The following is a 25,800-nucleotide window of genomic DNA, read 5'->3' as shown; positions in this document are numbered from 1 at the left end:
GGTCATATCTTCAAGGATGATGATGAGAAACACTAAGCCAATGAATTACATTAAGAGAATCTCCCTCAACCAAAACTTTGTCCAGATTCTCTATATCTAAAATCTTTATGCCTTGATGCACAGCACGCACCTCCGTGTCGCTTGCATCTGCTATACCAATAGGACGTGCAAAAGCCCAAAGAACCTCCCCCGACTCATTTCTAAGGACACCCCCAATTCTGGCAGGCCCTGTTCTTTGAAAGTAATCAATAAACCAATTTCAAAAAAAGTTTTAGAAATAGAAAGCTAATTTTGAAGATTTGCCAATTTCTTTGAAAGTAATCAAGATACCACTAATTTAGGGTCAAATATTCCTTCACAGTTTTCTGCAGAATGTGCACACCAATACGATATATGCAATATGCATGACATTTGGCCAAAACGTTAAACATAGTGTACATATATTTAGACTACATTTCAATACTGACAAAAAGAAAATTCAGCAATACTCATATCAGAATAGCAATACATGATGATGTCACAAAAATAAAAAGCTAATTAACTATTGTTATAGCAAAAAGAAGGTAATTAAGTTGATTATGACATGAAATTAATCAAACCACATGTATGCAGGTGACCACTTTTTAAAATTTTCATTCGGCGATCTTTCTTGTGTTCAAAATTCCCTTTAGAGAAGCATATTTAAACCAGTTAAGAATTTGGGATTATCTCCATCTCAGTCATTCAAATACCCTAGAGAAAAGATTAATTCACTAGCCATGAGAAACCCATTAGAGCTTTTCTCCCTGCATGAAAATGAAGCTTGATTGAATAGGATCCCTTAAAATTTTGGAGGCCTTGTGATGTGTTGCACATTGCTATTCATATCAAAATCTTTAGAAGCATTGCTTTCTCTTTGCTATATGGCGGCAACATGATTTATCTGCTGCAAGCTCTCACTGCAGTTCGTCGCATATGTGCCAAGAGCCCAAGACAAAGGCCAAGATTCTACAAAGATACCCAAGAAACCAAATTCTTAAATTTGAAATGAGACATCAACACTGGCAAAATATGTTTGGAAAATCTCCAAAAATGGGGTTCTGATGCTTCATTTAGCCAAGCAAAATTCAGTGGAGTCGAGAACACACAAGCTCAATGATTGCGAATAACAACCCACTGCAATCTCCAACACAGCTTCCAGCACAATGAAGATGGTACTTAAAAACAAATGGCAAAACATAAAATTGTTGAGATGCAAGTAAAATTTAGAAAAGCGTATAGCAGGTCAACATTTTAAAACACTTAAACAATTTCTGAATCCCATCCATTCTTCCAACCCAATCTCTATCCCGACAACTCCATCTCGCCTTTATATAAGCTCAAAAGTTCAGGAACTCTCTCCAGATTCTTGATCACATATTTCTCCAAGAATTTCTTCTCATTCGCTTTCAACACAGGAACAAGACAGAAAACCTTCTTAATCAGACCCTTTGACATCAGAACTTGCAAAACTGAACATCTTGGAATAATCCTCTTGTCCAAACTAAAAGAGAGAATATTGAGATATTTGGATATGACTGAGGGCTTACAATTCATTTTGGTAACAAAGTAATCCATCCCTCTCCTAATCTTCTTCTCTGACATGAGAATTTGGTTTGGGTACCATTTGAAAGCTGAAAAAATCTCAGCTTCAGACCAACCTAAGCTCCTATAAACATCCAATTTTCCTTCCCAGTTCAATTTGCTGATCGCTGACATTACACGGACAGCTACGATAAAGTGCGCTTTAACAGGATTGAAACCCATCTCCTTAACCATGCCAACAATTTCTCTAAGCCGACTATTATTAAGCATCATCGTTCTGGGATGCTTTAAGATCATTTTTGAAATCATGGAATTGGGAACACCGTGATTTTGCAAGACTGCAAAATTGGGTGCCATTACTTTTTCTACATTGTATTGAAGAAAATGTGTTGAGCGTCTTATAGCAACGATGATGTTCTCGTTGGTATGAAGAAGACTTCCGAGGAAATTAAAGGAAGGGATAATTTGGTTATTTAAGCTCCTACTCAACAGCCATGGGTTTGAAATGAAGATCTTTGCAAGGTCGATGCATATAAAGCCCAAACTATAGAAAAATTCAAATTTGGGCTTTAGGGTTTTGTCTGGATTGGCTAAGAGTAATGATGGGTTCTTGCTGATGAGATCTCTGATATGGGATTTAGTGAATCCATGGTTTTGGAAGAAAGCGAGCGCTGAGTCTGGTTTCTTTGAGGTTTTGAATTGGATTTTGGTGGCAGCTGAAAGACCTTCTGCTTCAGACAGCCCACATGAGTTAATGAGATAGGATGCTGCAAAAGATTGTTGAATAGTGGTGTTTGAGATGTGGGAGATGGATTTCAGACATGGGTTTTGAAGAAAATAGTCATGAGTTCTAGAATCCTTGGCACCCACATGGAGAAGTTTTCTGTAGAGATAACGAAACATTTGCACCAAAAAGAACAAAGAACAAAGAGTAGTAATAATGTTAGAAGTTACAGGTTGGAGGATGTAGAAAGAATAGAGAGTTGATATGGGTGCTTGGTCTGTTCTTCAACAATCTCCTCTTTGCTCGAGATCGAGAAAATGAGAGATGGGAAAGTAAAACCCTCATTGCTAGAGCTGAGAGAGATTGGCACCAAAAACCCTCTTTGTACTTGTTTGTTTGCGAGTTCTAAGTTCTAAGTTCTAACTAACCGATGGAGAAACTGTAATTTAGACTGTGAGTGCGCCTGGTCTTGTATTTTTCAGAAAACTTACTGTGGGACCCACTTCACAGGATGATTTAAACCATTTATTTGTGGGGCCACGACTTGAATAGGCAGAAAGAAGGGTTAGTTTTATCCGATGGAGATGATCTACAAGGTACAGCCTAGTCACATTGTGGCCCAACAAATGAATGGTTTAGATCAATCTTTAGTAGGTTCACTTTAACTAGGGGTGCAACTTGGGTCGGGCTCAACCCGAATCCGACAGGTTCAACCCGATTTTGCCTCGGGTTGGGTTGGCATTTTCTCGGGTTGGGTTGGGAAAAGCCAACCCGATTTAATTTCGAGTTGGGTTCGGGTTGAGGCCTTGGAAACCTAACCCGAACCCGACCTCCATCCTCTAATTTTGTCATAATTTTCTTAGGAACATAGTTTTTCATGTATTTTTCTTTTTGGCTCTAGATGAATCCGAACCCAACCTGACTCCACCCGAAACCCGATCCGATTTGGAGGTGGGTTGGGTTAGGGTTGACATTCCTCAACCCGACCTGAGTTGCACCTCTAACTTTAACAATCCATCTAAAATTTCTACAAGAAAAAGAAAAAAAAAACTTTTCAACTTTAATCCGCTAGATTTTATAGATGACAGAAATTTAGACATATTAAACTTTCTTTTTTTTGTATTTTACATTTATTTGACTGTTTTTCTTACTAGGGTTTTTATAACCATTACCATATTAAACAAGATTTTCTGTCATCCTGTTTCTCTGTTTCTTTCCTTTTTTTTTCTTTTTTTGAATCACGTTTTGCTAGCTATGATTGAGAAAACCTGAGTGCAAAAAGCATTTTATTGTCACACGTTGGGATAACCATTACCATATTAAACAAGATTTTCTGTCATCCTATATGGTGGCCGACCGTGCAAATTACAAGGGCAGAGTGTCAAAACCTTGCCCCTTGATTTTTCATCTAAGTGGGAAGTCAAAAAATGTGGTTTGACAATGATGAAAAATCAAGGCACAAGGTTTTGACAACCTGCCCTCGGCCACCATATAAATTCTCTATTGGGATTGTAGTCTTTAGACTACAATTACATGAGATTTTACAATGTGCCCGATCGGGCACGTACACTAGCGGGCAGATATTTGATCTAACAGCAGCCCACTTTTTCAAACTCTTTAGGAGGCTGCTGTTGGACCAAATATCATGGGCAGATGCCCCGCCAATTTTGTAATTTCTCACTATTGCAGTTCACAAGGAAGAGATGGTGATTGGGGTTAAGGGTGTAAACGGATCGAATTCGGAGCGGATATGGCTATATCCGAATTCGATTACAGTATACACTATCCGAATTCGGATTCGACGGATATTTAATATCTATTACCGAATTCGTATCCGTCGGATATTGTTCGAATTCGGATATTATCCGTATCCGTTTATCCGGTAAATTCGAACATTTTATTGCAGCACTTGATCTTTTTTCTCCTACTTACTCGAATGAATTTTTCAAACCTTAAAACTAGACCTCTACATTTTCTTCACAAAATTAACTCTCAAACCCTAAAATATATGAGATCATCTTCTTCCTTTTAAAACGAAGGCAGAGAGAGAGAGAGGGAGGCGATGAGGATGGATGATAGTGTTGGTAGTGGTCTTTGGGTGTTTTTTTTTTTTTGTTTGTATATGATGGAATGAGTTTGGGCTATTTTGATAGAATGGGTTTGTGCTATTTTTGTTTTTATATTTTTTTTTCTAAAAAGAATATTCACTTTTCTTATAGAAACAAAAGATAGTGTGTCATTACTAAAAATAAATATTAATGATATTATTAATAATAAATAAAAAGGATTTACTTCTCAGATTCGGATGTTAAACGGATCGGATATACCATTTACCAGATTTGCATCCGCTAAGAGCCGGATATCTCATAAACGGATTCAGATAATATCCACTTGAAACGGATTCGGATAATATTCACTTTAAACGGATTCGGATGCGGACGGTAATCGAATTTCCGAATATCCATTTACACCCCTAATTGGGGTTAGGTCCCTGTTCCTCTCAACCACCCGAGCCTCCATGACAACTCAAACGCTAGCATGGTGGCACCCCATGGATGCGCTTGCTTTTCTTAACATGATGGTGCTCTTTTTTAGGGTTTTTTTTTTTCTTTATTTCTTGTATTTCCAAGATTTTCACGGGCCTTTAAAAAAATTTACAAATTGGGCAAGAAGAAGAAGAATAAGGAAAAGAAAAAAAAAAGGAATGAGAAAATAGAAAAAAAAAATGATAAAAAGAGCCTAAAATTTTGGCCAAGAGGAAAAAAAAATGATACCCCCTAAATTTGTGCATGAGTAGGAATAAGAATAAAAATAAAAGAGCCCCAAAAATGAGGAACAAGAAAAGAAAAGAAAAGAACCAAACCCAAAAAATGAGCATTATCTATTTAGGAAACATGTACGATCCTGAAAGTAAGCATGTACAGTAAACATATTAGTTTACATGTGTTATCCTAATAGGAACTGATGCACTTGAGCCATGTAGGGGTAACTCTGAGTAATAGTTAGTAGGGCAATCGAGCCACTAACAGGTGTAAGTGTGCTTGGGGGGTGGGTGGGGGGGGTGTGGGGGGGGTGTCGAGATGCAAGCCCAACAAGAAGAGATTAGTTTGAACCCTTGAGCTAAGGGGTTCTTTTAGCCAAGATTTAACTTGGCTGAACTGACATCACAGTTGTGAGGTTATTTAGATGTGGAACCTTAGTTAAGTTTGAACTTGCAAGAACTGATCATAAGCCCAAGTACTAACACTTCTATTGTTGGTTTGTTGTAGACTATCCTAAGATTAAACATTTAGATGTGGAACCTTAGTTAAGTTTTGAAAAGAGGTGAACTTGGCTTTGTAGGAATAGTCACTTCATGGATAATATGGACCGTAGAATCGCGAATGGGTGCGATCTAATGGTTAGATTTCATTCCAATCTTAAAAGGTTCCTTGAAAGGGTGTTTTTCAAAGACAAAAGACACCAATCTAAGAAGGTGCCTTGAAGGGGTGTTTTCCAAAGAGAAAAGACTCCAAAGAGGTGTTTTCCAAAGGGAAAAGACACCTAATACTCTATAAATAGAATAGAAACCACCCATTTAATAGAGGAGTGTGAATTTCCACTTGGGAAAAAAATGTGAGATTCCAAAGCAAGATTTACTCTCTTGAAACCTTTGAGAATTTTTCTTTATATTTTTCTTCAAAGTTCCTTCTAGTGTATTGTTATTCTAGGCAAACAGACACTAGTATCTCAAATAGTTGTCAAATTCAAAAGGTGATTCGGCGTTTGTCTTCGTTTAGTGCAAAACGTCAACAAACATTTGGTGACAGATTCGCCGGGCTTCATTGTATCTTGGAGGTGAATTCGTGGTCCCCCTTGCACACAGTTGGTGGGGGCGAATATCTTCTTAAGGAAAGCAAAATCTCAGCGCGCCTTGAAGCATCTCATTTTTTCTACATCTCCACCAAGATTCAACCTCATCAAGAACCATTTTCACCAACACTAAGCAACCTACTCTAAACCTATATACCTTTAGTGTTCACCACAGCAATGGCAATCTGATAGTTCTTGAGGCCCTAACAAGATTCCAACCGCGCAAATCCTCATCATATCTTTTAGTGATGTACGTCCACAAGCTACTGTCCTCCACTCCAAACCTCCATAGTGAGTCCCCAAGAAGTAGTGATTAGTCTTAGGCTTCTCATCTCAACTGCACCCCCTCCTTTTTTCAGTTTGTAAAAAGCATCCCACCACAGCAAATGTAACTCTCTACATTGAATTCATTATCACTCCATAAGAAGTCATTCGAAAATAAATTAAGTCATTTAATAATGTCAATAAACCAATAGCATCTTAGCAACACTTTTTAGGGACAATGACTGCTTTATTGTTGAACTAGAAAAAAATTAAAAATCATTTGCACATTGTAGATGGATAATTTAGGGGGAGAAGTTCTATAGTCAATGATTCACAAATTCCATGACAACAATACTTCCCTCAAAACAGTCCTGAGGTTGAGTTGCCAAAGAGTCAAACCACATAGAAATGAAGCCTCTAGAGTGCTGACTAAAAAAGGGTCTCCGGTCGAATTGGCCCAATTTCTCAAACCCCATGCAATAGCAAAATAAATCATTTCTTGACCACGGGGACCGTGTCTTGCTCAGAAACTAAAAGCTGCGATTGGCCCTCCTAAACATCTCTACAATACATGTGGCACTTTTAGGATGATCAAAATGACAGGCCACTATCTGAGGAGTCAAACTTAAGCCGATCAGACCATCTTAGTTATCTAATAAACTATCAATTTATATTAAAAAATTTGTTGAATACGAATGTGTGATAAATTTGCCCCCTTTCTTTACTAGGGACACCCACTTTTTGTCAGTTTTTGGCACATTTACCATCACCAAAAAACTATAGTCAGCATCCAATGAGCAAAGATGCAGTACTCTGATAGCTAGGATCATCTAACGAATGCGAATGCGATTTCATCCACACGGTGGTCAACAAGATCAAGGTCTTTATCATCATACACGTCATGTGCGAGGTTTTAAATTTTGGTTTCGGTTTCGGTTTCAGTTTTGGTCACTCTAGAAATGGAAATGTTACAGTTTCGGTTAGAAATTTCAGTGGAAGTCCTATAAAATCATGGAAACATATGCAAATGATAGAATTTTAAGATAAAACTTCATGAAATGCTAGAATAAGTAAACATACACACTTAGAAATTATGACATATGCAAGACATCCACCCGTAATGGTTTAATAAAATCAAGCCCCTACTGACACGCACTGTCATGCATCTCTCTCTCTCTCTCTCTCTCTCTCTAAACGCGGATAAAATCCCCCCTTTTAACTGTTTCTGTGAGAATGGTTCACTGCTTGAGGATAAATTCACCCCCTTTAACATTTTTCTTTGCCTTTAAAACTTAACGAATAACGTTGAAGGGGGGATTTTATCCATCGAGGGGGGATTAATATAAATATTTATACATACAACATTTACCGCAACTCACATGAAAACCATACAGATATAATTTTGCAACACATTTTGATATTTAAAAAAATGAACACATATTGATATATTATATGGCTAATGCAATTACAATTTTGGTTTCAATATCAATTCGTTGGGGATGGAAATGGAAACATTTCGTTTGTTTAATTTCAGTTTTGGTGGAAATTAAAACCATGGTCATGCGTATGGTAGACTCAGAGGTCATTTGTGCAACCAATGGGGCCCCTAACATGATATAACACTTCTATTGAGCATCCAAAAGAATGTGATTCCATTGGACCCCTATTTTGCAGTGCTTCCTCCCTCTCTTATAATAGACTAAGGAGTGAACAACCAGGAAAGGAGACCAAGTTCAATATGTAGGTAGAGGTTCAGCTGTTAGCGAACTGATCCTCTATTAAAAAGTCATAAAGAACTAAGAGTACCAACCAATTTTCCTAAAATGACAAAAATCCAAAAGGAAAATGCTATTGCCATCCACCTAGTTTGGCATTGGATGGCTTAATAAAAGAACTATAAATAAACAAGCTGAGAATAATTTAAATAAAGAAGACGGATGGAAACAACCAAAATAAATGAGTAACAACACTTAAAAAAACGATGTAAAAAAACCAATTAACTTGTGATACCAAAAAGAAGGTAAGTTGATTACGACATGGAATCAATCAAACCACATATTTACAGGTGACCACTTTTTAAAATTTTCATTCGGAGCTCTTTCTACTGTTCAAAATTCCCTTTAACCCAAGAACTATCAATCAAATAGTATATGTCAATAAGTAAGAGAGCCATAATTAAACAAGTTAAGAATTCGGGATTTCCTCCAACTCTATCATTCAAATACCCTAGGGAAAAGATTAAATCACTAGCCATGAGAAACCCATCAGAGCTTTTCTCCCTACACGAAAATGAAGCTTGATTGAAAGGGATCCCTAGAAATTTTGGAGGCCTTGTGGTGTGTTGTACTTTGCCATTCATATCAAAATCATTAAAACCATTTTTTTAATGGCAAAATCTTTAGAAGCACTGCATTCTCTTTGCTATATGGCTGCAACATGATTCATCTGGTGCAAGCTGCAGCTGCTTCTTCTCAAGTATGTGCCAAGACAAAGGCCAAGATTCTATCGAGATCTTACCCAAGAAATCCAATTCTTAAATTTGATATTAGACATCAACACAGGCAAATTATGTTCTGAAAGTCTCCAAAAAAAGGGGGTCCTGTCGCTTCATTTAGCCAAGGAAAATTTAGTGGAGCCAAGAACACCCAAGCTCAATGATTGCGAATAACAATCCACTGTAATCTCCAACACAGTTTCCGGCACAAATAAGAATGTACTTAAAAACAAATGGCAAAACATAAAATTGTTGAGTAGCAAGTATGATTCACAAAAGCGTATACCATGTCAACATTTTGAAGACATTTAACAAGTTCTGAATGCAACTCATTCTTCCAACACAATCTCTAACCCAACAACTCCATCTTGCCTTGGTATACGCTCAAAATTTCAGGAACTCTCTCCTGATTCTTGATTACAAATTTCTCCAAGAATTTCTTCTCACTCGCTGTCAACACGGGAGAAAGACACAAATCCTTCTTAATCAGACCCTTAGACATCAGAACTTGCAAAACTGAACATCTTGGGACAATCCTCTTCTCCAAACTAAACGCGAGGATGTTAGGATATTTGGATATAAATGGGGGCTTACAATTCATTTTGGTAACAAAGTAATCCATCCCTCTCATTATCTTCTTCTCTGAGATGAGCATATGGTTTGGGAACCATTTGAAAGCTGATAAAATCTCAGTTTCAGACCAACCTAAGCTCCTATAAACCTCCAATTTTCCTTCCCAGTTCAATTTGGTCATCCCTGACATTACGCGGACCGCTAAGATAAAGTGTGCTTTAACAGGATTGAAACCCATCTCCTTAACCATAGCAACAATTTCACTAAACCGACTATTATTTAGCTTCAGCGTTCTGGAATGGCCTGAGATCATTTTCAAAATCATGGAATTGGGAACACCGTGATTTTGCAAGACTGCAACGTTGGGTGCCATTACTTTCTCTAGATTGCATTGAAGAATATGTGGTGCGCGTCTAACAGCAAAGATGATGTTGTCATTGGTATGAAGAAGACTTTTGATGAAATTAAAGGAAGGAATAATTTGGCTATTTAAGCTCCTTTTTAACAGGGCTGGGTCTGAAGTGAAGAGCTTTGCAAGGTCGAGGCTTGAAAAGCCCAAACTATAGAAAAACTAAAATTTGGGCTTTAGGGTTTTGTCTGGATTGGCTAAGAGTAATGATGGGAGCTTGGCGATGAGATGTGTGATGTGGGATTTGGTGAATCCATCGTTCTGGAAGAATGCGAGTGCTGAGTCTGGTTTCTTTGTGGTTTTTAAATGGATTTTGGTGGCAGCTGAAAGAGCTACTGCTTCCCACATGAGTTAATGAGATAGGATACTGTAAAAGATTGTTGAATAGTGGTGTTAGAGATGTGGGAGATGGATTTAAGACATGGGTTTTGAAGAAAATAGTCATGAGTTCTTGAATCCTTGGCACTCACATGGAAATGTTTTCTGCAGAGATAACGAAACATTTGCACCAAAAAGAAGAAAAGGTATTAGTAATGCTAGAACTTACAGGTACAAGATTGTAGAAAGATTAGAATTGATATGGATTCTTGGTCTGTTCTTCAATAATCTCCACTTTCCATTTGATCCAAGTAGGGGTGTAAACGAGCCGAGCCGAGCCGAGCTTGGCCAGGCTCGGCTCGGCTCGTTATGCTCAAAAGGTGGGCTCGGGCTCGGCTCGGTCAGGCTCGCGAGCCTTATCGAGCTCAAATTATATTAATATTACACTCCTCATCTTCCCTGGACAGCCCTATCTAGTGTTTTTTTACTACTCTTTTTAGGGGGGTGGTCCAAGTAACAAATGGGGTTCCAAAAAAGAAGTGACATATTTTGCCTCCCCCTTTCACTCCCTAGACAACCCTTTTAGTGTATATATTAATATATAATATATATATTTAAATGTATTAAATTCTTAACGAGCCTTAACGAGCCGAGCCGAGCCTAGCCTAACTCGGGCTCGGCTCGTTAGGATTCGAGCCGAGCTTTTTTCGAGCCGAGCTCGAGCCAAAATTGACACCCTTAGATCCAAGCTCGAGATCGAGAAAATGGGAAACGGGAAAGCAAAACCTAATTCCCAAAACCCTTTTCTTGCTTTACTTGTGTGTTCGGGTGAAGTCCAATATCTTTTAGATTAGAGAATTAGGATCATCATATGGAGATGATTTAAGGGGTGCAATGTGGCCCATCAAATGAACGGTTTGGATCCTCTCAAGAAGTGGGCCATAATGTACTTTCTGAAAAACACAGGACTTCACGGGCATACTGTACTTTCTGAAAAATACTGGAATTCACGCTCACACATCTATGAAACCTCAGTTTCTTATATCATGCAGGGCACCTTTGGCTACCATGAATTTGTTTTCTTGGAATATGAGAGGGAGTCACTGGGGAGAGGGTAAGAGAAGCCTAAAAAAGCCAGAAAAACTAGAAACAAAAAACTCTTCTGAAAATATGATTGACCTTTTCATGGTTTTTTAGCCACTTCTCACCCCGTACTCAATCGTGCCTCTCAATTGATCTAACTTGGCTCTTTTTTATCTCAATGTCTAATGATAGCAGTTTTTTTTTTTATGCATGGCCCGTAGTAGCAAGGCCTAACAGATAAGTAGTTTGGATCACCGAACGAAACTGGTGTCACTTGAACATTTCTGTAAATGCTTAATTAGTTTTCTAAGAGGCCGTTTGGATGCGCGGATTTTAGAATCTTGGATTTCCTCGAAATCGTAGATAGGATATGAGAGAAGAAGGAGACCGTCCGTTTCGCTTCTCTTTAGAATCTTGGCTTTTAAGTAGGAAATCCAGGTTTTAGAAATCTCTCCTCCATATTAGAAATCAGAAAATGACTGTTGAAGAGCAGACAACACCGACAGAGCATCTTCTTGACACCACTAGTACCACAAGAGCAAATTATAGTCATGAACCAGAGTACAGTGCTGAACCTGAGCTTGTTACAGAGGAGCACTTCCCACAGGATGATGAGGAGTTGATGGTAGTCAAAGAGGCCGACCATATTCAGCCTGGTGATTGCGCAGTGGTGACCACTCCATTTATCCATGGCACTTTATCTGATCATGACATATTTACATGGCAGAAATCATTGATTGTTGACAGGAGATACGTAGCAGAAGACTTCTATGATAATGACTACAGGAGCAGGGATAGAACACCGCCAAGACTAATATGGTGTGGGAACTACAATTGAGACGGATAGCGGTGACACAACCGCCGGAACCCGAATGAAGGGTCTTGCATGGGAAAATTTTGTTTTTGACCCCAGCATGGCATCATCACTATCTTTGGCCGAGTAGTAGAGGGACGACATCCCTACCAGCCCAATGACCTGGGTCTATACCTCTTCTTGCAGGAAGGAACCGAGCTTGAGGACAAGCTCTTTTCTAATGGGGAGAGTCTAACGTAGAGCAGGTCACGGTCAAAGAGTGGGCAATTTTTGGTGTAGGAGGAGATATATTTCTTCTCATTCATATATAATAATGTGTGTGTTAGTGTGCTAAATAGCCAACAGCAAGGGGTATTTTTGTCTTTACATATTAGGTTTAGTATAAATAGGGATGATTTTCGTTTGAGAAGGAGCTTTTGATTTTTGGACAAAAAGAATTTGAAGATTTCGTTCAGCTCTTCTCTCTAGAAAGAGTCGAAGGTTTCTATCTCCAGAAATTTCAGCATGGGAAGCAAGATCTGAAGGACTCTCATCTTCTCATCTGAGAGATTCTATTATCCCTTGTTGCTTACAGTGATTTTAGGCATCTTGTGAAATTCGGTAATTCCTTTTATCCCCCTGTGTTACGTATCTATTAGGTTAAAGAAATTAGTTATTTTTTAATCTAGTAGGATATTATCGGTTTGGTAGGATAAGATTTATTAGTTAGCAGGACTCTGTGTGATAAGGATTGTGGGTAAGTTTCATTGGCTTACATTCTTAGTTGGCCCTAGTTTTTAGGATTGGTCGTTTGTTCTTAGAATGCTTATTAATTGTAACTTTTCTATTATCAGAATTAATGAAGAAACTTATTCCAAAACGTGTCTTTGTACACAGAGGATGATTGATCCTTCCCTCGAAGTGGATCAAGAGGCTGATCTTCCCTTTAAGAAGATCAAATCACGTTACAAACCGATCCGGGTTCGTAACAATTGGTCTTAGAGTAGCATGATCTGGGTCCTGGAGCAATGGATCCGTGGGATGAGACGATAAGAGATATCAAAAGGCACCTTGCTTCCATAAATGCCAAGTTCAACAAGATGACACTCTCGTTTGGCGTGAAGATAGAAGAACCTCTATGTTTGAAGAAGTTGAATGAAGAGTTCAATGAGAGGATTGTCGAGAAGGCTTGTGTAATGAAAAAGAAAAGAAGAAACAGAAAAAAGGGAGAGAATAAGAGAGAAGAAAAGACGAAGAAGACACAAAAGAAAGGTCATCGCCTAAGAGTCCACCTTTCATCTTCCTCTCAATCTGTCAAACGCAATCGAATAGATTCTCACCCACAACCTCCGTGCATCAACATCCCAATCATTCCAAAAAAACTCAAAAAAGGAATTTCGATGAACGGCGCGATGTGATCGATTTGAAAAGAGGCTGCCTCAACCCTTGATGTCGTCTTAGAAAACGTTGACTAATCGCAAGACAAAGAAAAGAAGAAAAGGAGGGAGAAGGTGAAAGACTTTCGGAATGTGCGCAAGATCTGATTTCTCACCAATTAACCAGTGATTAATCTCCAACCTTTAGGACAAGGTTGATTTCAAGAGGGGTGGAATGTTACGTATCTATTAGGTTAAATAAATTAGTTATTTTTTAATCTAGTAGGATATTATCAGTTTGGTAGGATAAGATTTATTAGTTAGCAGGACTTTGTGTGATAAGGATTGTGGGTAAGTTTCATTAGCTTACGTTCTTAGTTGGCCCTAGCTTTTAGGATTGGTCGTCTGTTCTTAGAAAGCTTATTAATTGTAACTTTTCTATTATTAGAATTAACGAAGAAACTTATTCCAAAACGTGTCTTTGTACACAGAGGAGGATTGATCATTCCCTCGAAGTGGGATCAAGAGGCTAATCTTCCCTCTAAGAAGATCAAATCACGTTATGAACCGATCCGGGTTCGTAACACCCTGATTGGAGTATCCTACTGGACTTCATTTCTAACTGTGGCTCTTGTTGATTTCAATGCCATCTTCATAGATATTGTTCACAGGCAATTGAAGCTTTTATAATTTTTCCATCGTACTATCCATATTCTTGAGGTAATCAAATAAAGGATTGCTACAATTCTGCTTCTATTATTCCCCAAAGGAATTTTTAAACCGTTGATTGTTGAAAGACTCCAGATCTGAACTGTAGTGAATTTCATCACAGTCCAGACAAGAGAAATAACAGGGTAATGGATTTTCGTCAAATTTTGAGATGTATTAATGGCATGGGAAAAGTAGTTTGCCGATCCTTTCCAAATTAGCATTTAAAGCTGCCTTTCATATTGGATTTTAAGAACCGAGTGGCAATTTGTCTACATGCACCTCCTTACATTTTCCTTGAATTTTCAGCTTTGTATTTGAAGGGAATAACATGCTACACAAGTTCTTGAAAAGAAGATAAGTATAGTACCTTGAATCTGTTTGAAAAAAGGCCTCATCCAAGGAGCAATTTCCTACCAAGTATAGGGCAAATAGTTAGGGGTCGAGAATAGTATACAGAAACATTTTATATTGAGAACTACCACTTGGATTTGATTCATGCCCATTGAGGTGATCCAGGTGGAAATTTTCTTGTTACTCTAATGTCATTTCACAACACTTGAAAGTTGTTCACCTAGTTTTTGTAGTAAAAAGTCGCTTCCGTCGATCGCACTCTACATCAATTTGGTATCAAAACAGGTTATGCCAAGTTTCTTAACCTTGCATGTCTTGGGAGGAGATTGAAACTCTAGTGCACAGTTCAGTTTTGTTGGTAGTTGTTGGAAATAGAACAATTCAGTTGAGAGGCTAGCAGTTTTGGATTCTTCTGGATTGAGACTCAATGGTGAACCGATTGATTTTCAAAACCTGAAGGTGCCTGTCCTAACCACCAAAAGTCCCCAGCTGGAACTGCTCCGTTCTGCCAAGTGAACATTCTCTAATTGACTGCATTTAACCCATGCCCGTGCTTGCCAATCAATATGCATTTTAGATGGAATCAACCACTCTGCTAATACCAACAGGAAAAGGAAAGGAATGATTTGCTGCTAGAGCTTGCAATGTTGGATTTCAATCTCTTACAATCGTTGCACCAAAGAGAGTTAAAGGATCTTACAAAGTAAGTTTCTTTAACTATGTAAAGATTATTTTCAATAGGATTATTAAAATTTCCACTGTTGAGATCTGGACAAAACAATCAAGGCCGGTGGTGCTATATATAAAATAGATGAGTACTTTCATCTATTTTACATATAGCACCACCGGCTGAAATGCAAGAGAGATGTGTGACAAAGGGTTTTGTTACAATTGCAATGAAAAATTCGCTCCAGGTCACTGGTGTAAAAGACAACAGTTATTTCTCTTAGATGGAGGATCTGATAACGAGAAATAAGGGGGAGATGAAGCACTTGAAGCATCTGAGGAATCAGAAGTGCCGGAGATTTGAGTTGAGCTATTACTCTCCATTTTCAATTGGATGTTATTCACCTCCTACTATGCATCTCTGAGTTGCTGACCCACTCTAGGCATATTGAAATTCCAAAACTTTCAGCAGTCAACTCCAGAACTCGTGTCCTCTTACTTGTGGAGGTATTCCAGTCTCAGTTGAAGTACTTCACTGGCCTGAGAGTTGGGACACATTGGAATCTCAGCCTATCAAAGACCAATTGTTCCTTGAAATTTTCAGGTTGCTATTGAGATTAACAAGTTGAAAACAAGTGGGATTGAAACCCAGAACACGCAAGCTCAATGATTGAGATTAACAATCTACTGCAATCTCCAGCACAGCTTCCAGCACAAATCAGATGGTATTTAAAAACAAATGGCACGACATAAAATTGTTGAGTAGCAAGTATGATTTGCAGAAGCTTATACCGTGCCAACATTTTGAAAACATTTAACAAGTTCTGAATGCAACCCATTCTTCCAACCCAACCTCTAACCCAACAACTCCATCTTGCCTTCGTATACACTCAAAATTTCAGGAACTCTCTCCTGATTCTTGAGTACAAATTTCTCCAAGAATTTCTTCACACTCACTGTCAACGCGGAAGAAAGACACAAATCTTTCTTAATCAGACCCTTTGACATCAGAACTTGCAAAACCGAACATCTTGGAACAACCCTCTTCTCCAAACTATAGGAAAGAATATTAGGATTTCTGGATATGTAAGAGGGCTTACAATTCATTTTGTTAACAAAGAAATCCATCCCTCTCCTAATCTTCTGCTCCGATATCACCATATACATTGGATACATTTTGAAAGCTGAAAAAACCTCATCTTCAGACCAACCTAAGCTCCTATAAACCTCCAATTTTCCTTCCCAGTTCAATTTGCTCATCGCTGACATTACACGGACCGCTAAGATAAAGTGCGCTTTAACTGGATTGAAACCCATCTCCTTAACCATAGCAACCATTTCACGAAACCGACTATTATTTTGTATCATCGTTCTGGGTTGGCTTGAGATCAGTTTCGAAATCATGGAATTGGGAACACCGTGATTTTGCAAGACTGCAACGTTGGGTGCCATTACTTTCTCTGGATTGCATTGAAGAATATATGTTGAGCGTCTAACAGTATAGATGATCTTCTCGTTGGTATGAATAAGACTTTTGAGGAAAGTAAAGGTAGGGATAATATGGTTATCTAAGCTCCTTTTTAAGAGGATTGGATCTAAGGTGAGGAGCTTTGCAAGGTCGATTCTCGAAAAGCCCAAACTAGTGAAAAACTCAAATTTGGGCTTTAGGGTTTTGTCTGGATTGGCTAAGAGTAATGATGGGCACTTAGTGATGAGATGTGTGATGTGGGATTTGGTGAATCCATGGTTTTGGAAGAATTCGAGTGCTGAGTCTGGTTTCTTTGTGGGTTTCAATTGGATTTTGGTGGCAGCTAAAAGAGCTTCTGCTTCAGAGAGCCCACATGAGTTTATGAGATAGGATACTGTAAAAGACTTTTGAATAGTGGTGTTTGAGGTGTGGGAGATGGATTTTGAAGAAAATAGTCATGAGTTCTTGAATCCTTGGCACCCACATGGAGAAGTTTTCTGTAGAGATAACGAAACATTTGCACCAAAAAGAAGAAAAGGTATTAGTAATGATAGAACTTACAATTGATATGTATTCTTGGTCTGTTCTTCAATAATCTCTACTTTCCATTTGATCCAAGCTCCAGATCGAGAAAATGGGAAAGGGGAAAGCAAAACCTAATTCCAAAAACCCTTTTCTTGCTTTGCTTAGTGTTCGGGTGAAGTGCAATATCTTTTATAGACCTGGCAAACGGGTGGGTCAGGCCGGGTCAACCCGCGGGTGATGCGGGTGCGGGTCACACGGGTCTGGTTAGGAGATGACCCGCATTTTTGCGGGTCAGAATTTAGGTGACCCGCGTGGCCCGCGGGTGGGCCTGGTCACCCGCAAATTCAAAGAGTTGTTTATTTTTGAAAATGTTATCACTGGATTTTGATGAGGGGAGTATGGCCGGCACCGTGGGATGATCCAAACCGTCCATTAGATGGCCCACAGCCTAAATAGGTTGAGCCCCAAAAATCATTTCAATAGGTTGATCCTAATCCTCCTGATCTATAGAGGGTTAGGATCAAGTGATCAACCCTCTAACATTCAAATCGGAGGGTTGGGATCAACCCATGGTGCTAGCCACAACTTATTTATATTCTATGGTGCCAGTCATAACCTATTCAGGCATCAAACCCTTAAAAAATAGATTAGCATGACAAAATCACCATCCTTTACATTAGAAAAAAAAGCCATCTAAATAGATTAGTGAAAATACAATGTAGGGGGGTCCCAAGTTATACTATAATGGCAACACAATGAGGAGGGAGAATACGGTTGTTTAAGAAAACTAGAATTTACCAATTTGAAAACCTTAAACCGATTAAGAGATCAAAAACAATATTTAAGCATACAAGTTAAATCTAATGGTGCAATGCAAATAAAAGAGCAAAGAGATAGAAGGAGTGCACCCGAGATTTAAAGTGGTTCGGTCCTCAAATCCGAGGCCTACTCCACTCCACCAACCAAACCCGTTGATGGCTTCACTATTTGATCTTCTTAACCTTGGCGAAGATCGAATGCCAATTACAATAGCTTTAACTTTGGTGGCTATCCTCACCCTGGTAGCTTTAACCTCGGTGGCTATCCTCACCACGGAGAATAGGCTACGCTTCTCCGAATACTCGCCCTGATACAACACTCGAAGGTTGAAAGAAACAAATGAAAAATCCCTCACAAGGGTTACAAAATGGATGTACAAATTTGAGCCTATGATCCAAATCCTAAAGATGGTGATGAGAGGCACAATTGAAGTTTGATTCACTCTTGGATATTCAAATGAAATTTTAGAGTGTTAGGATTGATAGTTTGTATGTTTAGAACACCCATATTTATAGGAAAACCAAAATATGACCGTTCAATGGCATTGAGGTAATTCCAGCAAAATTCCAAACGGCTCTTTTTCAGACCGTTGGAGTGTTCTCGGAGTTCCGAGAATAATTCTCGGAGTTCCGAGAATTCTCGGAGTTCCGAGAAAAAATCTCGGAGTTCCGAGAAGCCTCACAGAAGTTGGAAAAAGTCTACTGGATCATTTCTCGGAGTTCCGAGAATAATTCTCGGAGTTCCAAGAAGCCTATGCAGAGCAGATTTTCAATTCTGTTTTTGGGCTCCTAGTTCTCAACAAAGATGGGATTGCTATGAGGGTTCCAAGGTGTTGGAACTCCACAAATACAATCACTTGTTTATTTAGGGTGTGTGAGATTACTTTAATTATGCCTCTAAAAACCTAATCTAGGTTTGGATCAATTACATTAAAAAATGGTCTTTAATATTAATTTCTTCATGTCTTCAAGTCTTCATGACTTCTTGCTTGATGACTTTGGCCTTCCAATTAGTGGTCCAATGTGGGCTTCTTGGCCTTCAATCCAAGCATCCTTGATCTTACTTTATCAAGATCTACAACTTAGACAAACAAACACATTAGTGATAAATGATCACTTGTGTATTGGAATCATCAAAACAAGATGGGAATGCCAAGGTAAAAACCATTGGGCTTACAATCTCCCCCTTTTTGATGATGACAAGCACAAGAGATTTACAAATCAAAGCATATACTCTTTTCACATTTTTCTTACACTAGAGACTTTACTCTAGATTCTTCTCCCCCTTTGTCATCAACAAAAAGAAGGGGTAAGAAAAACAAGGGTTTAAAATTTACAATTTTAAAGCTCCCCCTTTTTCAAAGAAAAATTCAATTTTAACTCCCCCTAGTTAAAATAATTTTACAATACAAGAGGGGTTATAAAAAAAAAACATACAAATGAAATATATTCAATTTTAAGTTCAAAAAACCCCTAATCTACACAATATGAATATCATCATATGGGGGTTTTGGGAACCCAAGATTTCTTGGTCCCACATCTAGCCCTACTCTTGGATGCACATTGGAATTGGTAATGACCATTCATTCCACAAAAATGGCATCTAACAAGAGGGTTAGATACACTAGTCCTATCATGATAAGCATGTTGAGGTCTAAGACTAGTTTTACTTAGGATTATGTCAATAATTTTATTTCCATTTAGAAATCCATGTAAACATAATCTAAGTCTTTCATTTTCATTATGAAGATGGGATGTTTGAACTAAAAGCTCATTTCTTTCATCTTCATAAGAATTGGAGGAGCTTGCCATATTTTGAAATTTTAAAAGTTGGCAAGTTTTCTCATCCAAACTACCCTTAAGGGTATTAATCTCAAGTTTATGATTTTCAAGTGTAACTTGTTCTTGAGATATGGAAGAAGATAAATCAATTTTCAAAAATTCAAGTTCTTTTTCTAACTTTAAAATGGATTTTTTAAGAACTTTGTTTTTGGAAATTTGGGTATGCAAGGTTTCACACAATTCATCATAAGGTATGCTATCACTTTTACTACTAGATGAAGAATATGAGGGGTTAGAGTTTACCTCAACTTCATGGGTGAATGTCATGAAGCAAAGATCATCTTTTTTATTTTCTTCCCCTTCACTTGAGCTTTTGCCCGATGTGCTTAACGCATCCCAACCGGCGGCAAGAGCCTTATGCTTCTTCCAATCCTTCTTACCCTTGTACTTAGAGGAAGTTGATTTTAGAAGTGGACAATCCGGTCTTTTGTGTCCTATCTTCTTGCAATTGAAGCATCTTAAGGCTCCATCAACATCACTTTCTTCTTTCTTTTTCTTATCTTTCTTATGCTTCTTTCTCCACAAGCTCTTGAATCTTCGTAAAGCTTCTTCTTCGTCACTATCCGCTTCACTTGATGAGTCTTCCTTGGAAGCCTTGAGTGCTAGGGATCTAAATTCCCTCTCCTTCTCCTTTGGCTTCTTTTCCTCTTGTCGGCTAGTAAGGAGCATCTCATGGGTGATGAGAGATCCTACAAGCTCCTCTATGGTTAGCGTCTTGAGATTTTTTGACTCTTGAATCGCGGTTACCTTTGGATCCCAATGGGGAGGAAGAGACCTAAGTAACTTACTCACAAGCTCATCGTTAGGATAAGATTTACCAAGATTAGCTAGTTCGTTAGAAATAATAGAAAAACGAGTATACATTTCCGAAATACTCTCGTTTGGACTCATTCTAAACATTTCATACTTGCTCTTTAACAAGTTTATTTTGGAATCCTTGACTTGTGATGTTCCCTCATGGGTAGTCGCAAGGGTATCCCAAATAGTCTTGGCGGAATAAAAAAGAGCAACTCTATTAAACTCCTCGGTAGCTAAGGCACAAAACAAGGAATTTATTGCTTTGTAGTTCAAATTAGCTTGCCTTTTCTCTACCACATTCCATTCTTCAAATGGTTTGGAAGGTACATTGTATCCATTTTCAACAATGTACCAAAGTTCCACATCTATCGAAAGAAGATAGATGCGCATCCTTGTTTTCCAATGTCCATAGTTTGACCCATTGAAGAAAGGAGGTCTAGTTGTGGAATGGCCTTCCGGAAGTCCGGTTCCAATTTGGTGTGCCATTTCACAATTAGAAGTTGCCAAATAAAATCTTTCCCTAGTTAGATTTTTGAAATAACTTTCACAAAAATTTTAAAATCTTTTAAGAGCCAAGGCTCTTATACCAAGTGAAAATACGATGTAGGGGGCCCCAAGTTATACTATAATGGCAACACAATGAGGAGGGAGAATACGGTTGTTTAAGAAAACTAGAATTTACCAATTTGAAAACCTTAAACCGATTAAGAGATCAAAAACAATATTTAAGCATACAAGTTAAATCTAATGGTGCAATGCAAATAAAAGAGCAAAGAGATAGAAGGAGTGCACCCGAGATTTAAAGTGGTTCGGTCCTCAAATCCGAGGCCTACTCCACTCCACCAACCAAACCCGTTGATGGCTTCACTATTTGATCTTCTTAACCTTGGCGAAGATCGAATGCCAATTACAATAGCTTTAACTTTGGTGGCTATCCTCACCCTGGTAGCTTTAACCTCGGTGGCTATCCTCACCACGGAGAATAGGCTACGCTTCTCCGAATACTCGCCCTGATACAACACTCGAAGGTTGAAAGAAACAAATGAAAAATCCCTCACAAGGGTTACAAAATGGATGTACAAATTTGAGCCTATGATCCAAATCCTAAAGATGGTGATGAGAGGCACAATTGAAGTTTGATTCACTCTTGGATATTCAAATGAAATTTTAGAGTGTTAGGATTGATAGTTTGTATGTTTAGAACACCCATATTTATAGGAAAACCAAAATATGACCGTTCAATGGCATTGAGGTAATTCCAGCAAAATTCCAAACGGCTCTTTTTCAGACCGTTGGAGTGTTCTCGGAGTTCCGAGAAGCCTCACAGAAGTTGGAAAAAGTCTACTGGATCATTTCTCGGAGTTCCGAGAATAATTCTCGGAGTTCCGAGAAAAACTCTCGGAGTTCCGAGAAGCCTATGCAGAGCAGATTTTCAATTCTGTTTTTGGGCTCCTAGTTCTCAACCAAGATGGGATTGCTATGAGGGTTCCAAGGTGTTGGAACTCCACAAATACAATCACTTGTTTATTTAGGGTGTGTGAGATTACTTTAATTATGCCTCTAAAAACCTAATCTAGGTTTGGATCAATTACATTAAAAAATGGTCTTCAATATTAATTTCTTCATGTCTTCAAGTCTTCATGACTTCTTGCTTGATGACTTTGGCCTTCCAATTAGTGGTCCAATGTGGGCTTCTTGGCCTTCAATCCAAGCATCCTTGATCTTACTTTATCAAGATCTACAACTTAGACAAACAAACACATTAGTGATAAATGATCACTTGTGTATTGGAATCATCAAAACAAGATGGGAATGCCAAGGTAAAAACCATTGGGCTTACAATCTCCCCCTTTTTGATGATGACAAGCACAAGAGATTTACAAATCAAAGCATATACTCTTTTCACATTTTTCTTACACTAGAGACTTTACTCTAGATTCTTCTCCCCCTTTGTCATCAACAAAAAGAAGGGGTAAGAAAAACAAGGGTTTAAAATTTACAATTTTAAAGCTCCCCCTTTTTCAAAGAAAAATTCAATTTTAACTCCCCCTAGTTAAAATAATTTTACAATACAAGAGGGGTTATAAAAAAAAAACATACAAATGAAATATATTCAATTTTAAGTTCAAAAAACCCCTAATCTACACAATATGAATATCATCATATGGGGGTTTTGGGAACCCAAGATTTCTTGGTCCCACATCTAGCCCTACTCTTGGATGCACATTGGAATTGGTAATGACCATTCATTCCACAAAAATGGCATCTAACAAGAGGGTTAGATACACTAGTCCTATCATGATAAGCATGTTGAGGTCTAAGACTAGTTTTACTTAGGATTATGTCAATAATTTTATTTCCATTTAGAAATCCATGTAAACATAATCTAAGTCTTTCATTTTCATTATGAAGATGGGATGTTTGAACTAAAAGCTCATTTCTTTCATCTTCATAAGAATTGGAGGAGCTTGCCATATTTTGAAATTTTAAAAGTTGGCAAGTTTTCTCATCCAAACTACCCTTAAGGGTATTAATCTCAAGTTTATGATTTTCAAGTGTAACTTGTTCTTGAGATATGGAAGAAGATAAATCAATTTTCAAAAATTCAAGTTCTTTTTCTAACTTTAAAATGGATTTTTTAAGAACTTTGTTTTTGGAAATTTGGGTATGCAAGGTTTCACACAATTCATCATAAGGTATGCTATCACTTTTACTACTAGATGAAGAATATGAGGGGTTAGAGTTTACCTCAACTTCATGGGTGAATGTCATGAAGCAAAGATCATCTTTTTTATTTTCTTCCCCTTCACTTGAGCTTTTGCCCGATGTGCTTAACGCATCCCAACCGGCGGCAAGAGCCTTATGCTTCTTCCAATCCTTCTTACCCTTGTACTTAGAGGAAGTTGATTTTAGAAGTGGACAATCCGGTCTTTTGTGTCCTATCTTCTTGCAATTGAAGCATCTTAAGGCTCCATCAACATCACTTTCTTCTTTCTTTTTCTTATCTTTCTTATGCTTCTTTCTCCACAAGCTCTTGAATCTTCGTAAAGCTTCTTCTTCGTCACTATCCGCTTCACTTGATGAGTCTTCCTTGGAAGCCTTGAGTGCTAGGGATCTAAATTCCCTCTCCTTCTCCTTTGGCTTCTTTTCCTCTTGTCGGCTAGTAAGGAGCATCTCATGGGTGATGAGAGATCCTACAAGCTCCTCTATGGTTAGCGTCTTGAGATTTTTTGACTCTTGAATCGCGGTTACCTTTGGATCCCAATGGGGAGGAAGAGACCTAAGTAACTTACTCACAAGCTCATCGTTAGGATAAGATTTACCAAGATTAGCTAGTTCGTTAGAAATAATAGAAAAACGAGTATACATTTCCGAAATACTCTCGTTTGGACTCATTCTAAACATTTCATACTTGCTCTTTAACAAGTTTATTTTGGAATCCTTGACTTGTGATGTTCCCTCATGGGTAGTCGCAAGGGTATCCCAAATAGTCTTGGCGGAATAAAAAAGAGCAACTCTATTAAACTCCTCGGTAGCTAAGGCACAAAACAAGGAATTTATTGCTTTGTAGTTCAAATTAGCTTGCCTTTTCTCTACCACATTCCATTCTTCAAATGGTTTGGAAGGTACATTGTATCCATTTTCAACAATGTACCAAAGTTCCACATCTATCGAAAGAAGATAGATGCGCATCCTTGTTTTCCAATGTCCATAGTTTGACCCATTGAAGAAAGGAGGTCTAGTTGTGGAATGGCCTTCCGGAAGTCCGGTTCCAATTTGGTGTGCCATTTCACAATTAGAAGTTGCCAAATAAAATCTTTCCCTAGTTAGATTTTTGAAATAACTTTCACAAAAATTTTAAAATCTTTTAAGAGCCAAGGCTCTTATACCAAGTGAAAATACGATGTAGGGGGCCCCAAGTTATACTATAATGGCAACACAATGAGGAGGGAGAATACGGTTGTTTAAGAAAACTAGAATTTACCAATTTGAAAACCTTAAACCGATTAAGAGATCAAAAACAATATTTAAGCATACAAGTTAAATCTAATGGTGCAATGCAAATAAAAGAGCAAAGAGATAGAAGGAGTGCACCCGAGATTTAAAGTGGTTCGGTCCTCAAATCCGAGGCCTACTCCACTCCACCAACCAAACCCGTTGATGGCTTCACTATTTGATCTTCTTAACCTTGGCGAAGATCGAATGCCAATTACAATAGCTTTAACTTTGGTGGCTATCCTCACCCTGGTAGCTTTAACCTCGGTGGCTATCCTCACCACGGAGAATAGGCTACGCTTCTCCGAATACTCGCCCTGATACAACACTCGAAGGTTGAAAGAAACAAATGAAAAATCCCTCACAAGGGTTACAAAATGGATGTACAAATTTGAGCCTATGATCCAAATCCTAAAGATGGTGATGAGAGGCACAATTGAAGTTTGATTCACTCTTGGATATTCAAATGAAATTTTAGAGTGTTAGGATTGATAGTTTGTATGTTTAGAACACCCATATTTATAGGAAAACCAAAATATGACCGTTCAATGGCATTGAGGTAATTCCAGCAAAATTCCAAACGGCTCTTTTTCAGACCGTTGGAGTGTTCTCGGAGTTCCGAGAAGCCTCACAGAAGTTGGAAAAAGTCTACTGGATCATTTCTCGGAGTTCCGAGAATAATTCTCGGAGTTCCGAGAAAAACTCTCGGAGTTCCGAGAAGCCTATGCAGAGCAGATTTTCAATTCTGTTTTTGGGCTCCTAGTTCTCAACCAAGATGGGATTGCTATGAGGGTTCCAAGGTGTTGGAACTCCACAAATACAATCACTTGTTTATTTAGGGTGTGTGAGATTACTTTAATTATGCCTCTAAAAACCTAATCTAGGTTTGGATCAATTACATTAAAAAATGGTCTTCAATATTAATTTCTTCATGTCTTCAAGTCTTCATGACTTCTTGCTTGATGACTTTGGCCTTCCAATTAGTGGTCCAATGTGGGCTTCTTGGCCTTCAATCCAAGCATCCTTGATCTTACTTTATCAAGATCTACAACTTAGACAAACAAACACATTAGTGATAAATGATCACTTGTGTATTGGAATCATCAAAACAAGATGGGAATGCCAAGGTAAAAACCATTGGGCTTACAATTAGCATAATAAAATCACCACCCTTAA

General features: G+C 38.2%; 3 protein-coding genes across 3 annotated transcripts; all 3 read right to left on the bottom strand.

The window, feature by feature from the left end:
- Positions 1 to 1,323: 1,323 nt before the first annotated feature.
- On the bottom strand, positions 1,324 to 2,466 carry LOC143888858 (uncharacterized). The gene has a single exon (XM_077393248.1). The coding sequence runs from the start codon at positions 2,464 to 2,466 to the stop codon at positions 1,324 to 1,326; it is 1,143 nt and encodes a 380-aa protein (XP_077249363.1).
- Positions 2,467 to 9,246: 6,780 nt separating this feature from the next.
- Positions 9,247 to 9,843, bottom strand: LOC143888857 (uncharacterized). Its single transcript, XM_077393247.1, has one exon. It carries the CDS (start codon positions 9,841 to 9,843, stop codon positions 9,247 to 9,249), a length of 597 nt encoding a protein of 198 aa, XP_077249362.1.
- Positions 9,844 to 15,919: 6,076 nt separating this feature from the next.
- LOC143888856 (uncharacterized) lies at positions 15,920 to 17,088 on the bottom strand (the record flags this gene model as incomplete). The annotated part of the gene is made up of 1 exon (XM_077393246.1): positions 15,920 to 17,088. A coding segment is annotated over one exon (1,056 nt), but the record flags the coding sequence as incomplete, so codon positions are not given.
- Positions 17,089 to 25,800: the final 8,712 nt, after the last annotated feature.

Source organism: Tasmannia lanceolata, unplaced genomic scaffold, assembly GCF_043159265.1.
Source record: "Tasmannia lanceolata isolate RefF3 unplaced genomic scaffold, GAP_Taslan_0.1 ptg000012l, whole genome shotgun sequence".
NCBI lineage: Eukaryota > Viridiplantae > Streptophyta > Magnoliopsida > Canellales > Winteraceae > Tasmannia > Tasmannia lanceolata.
This window is presented reverse-complemented; position numbering and strand designations above follow the sequence as displayed.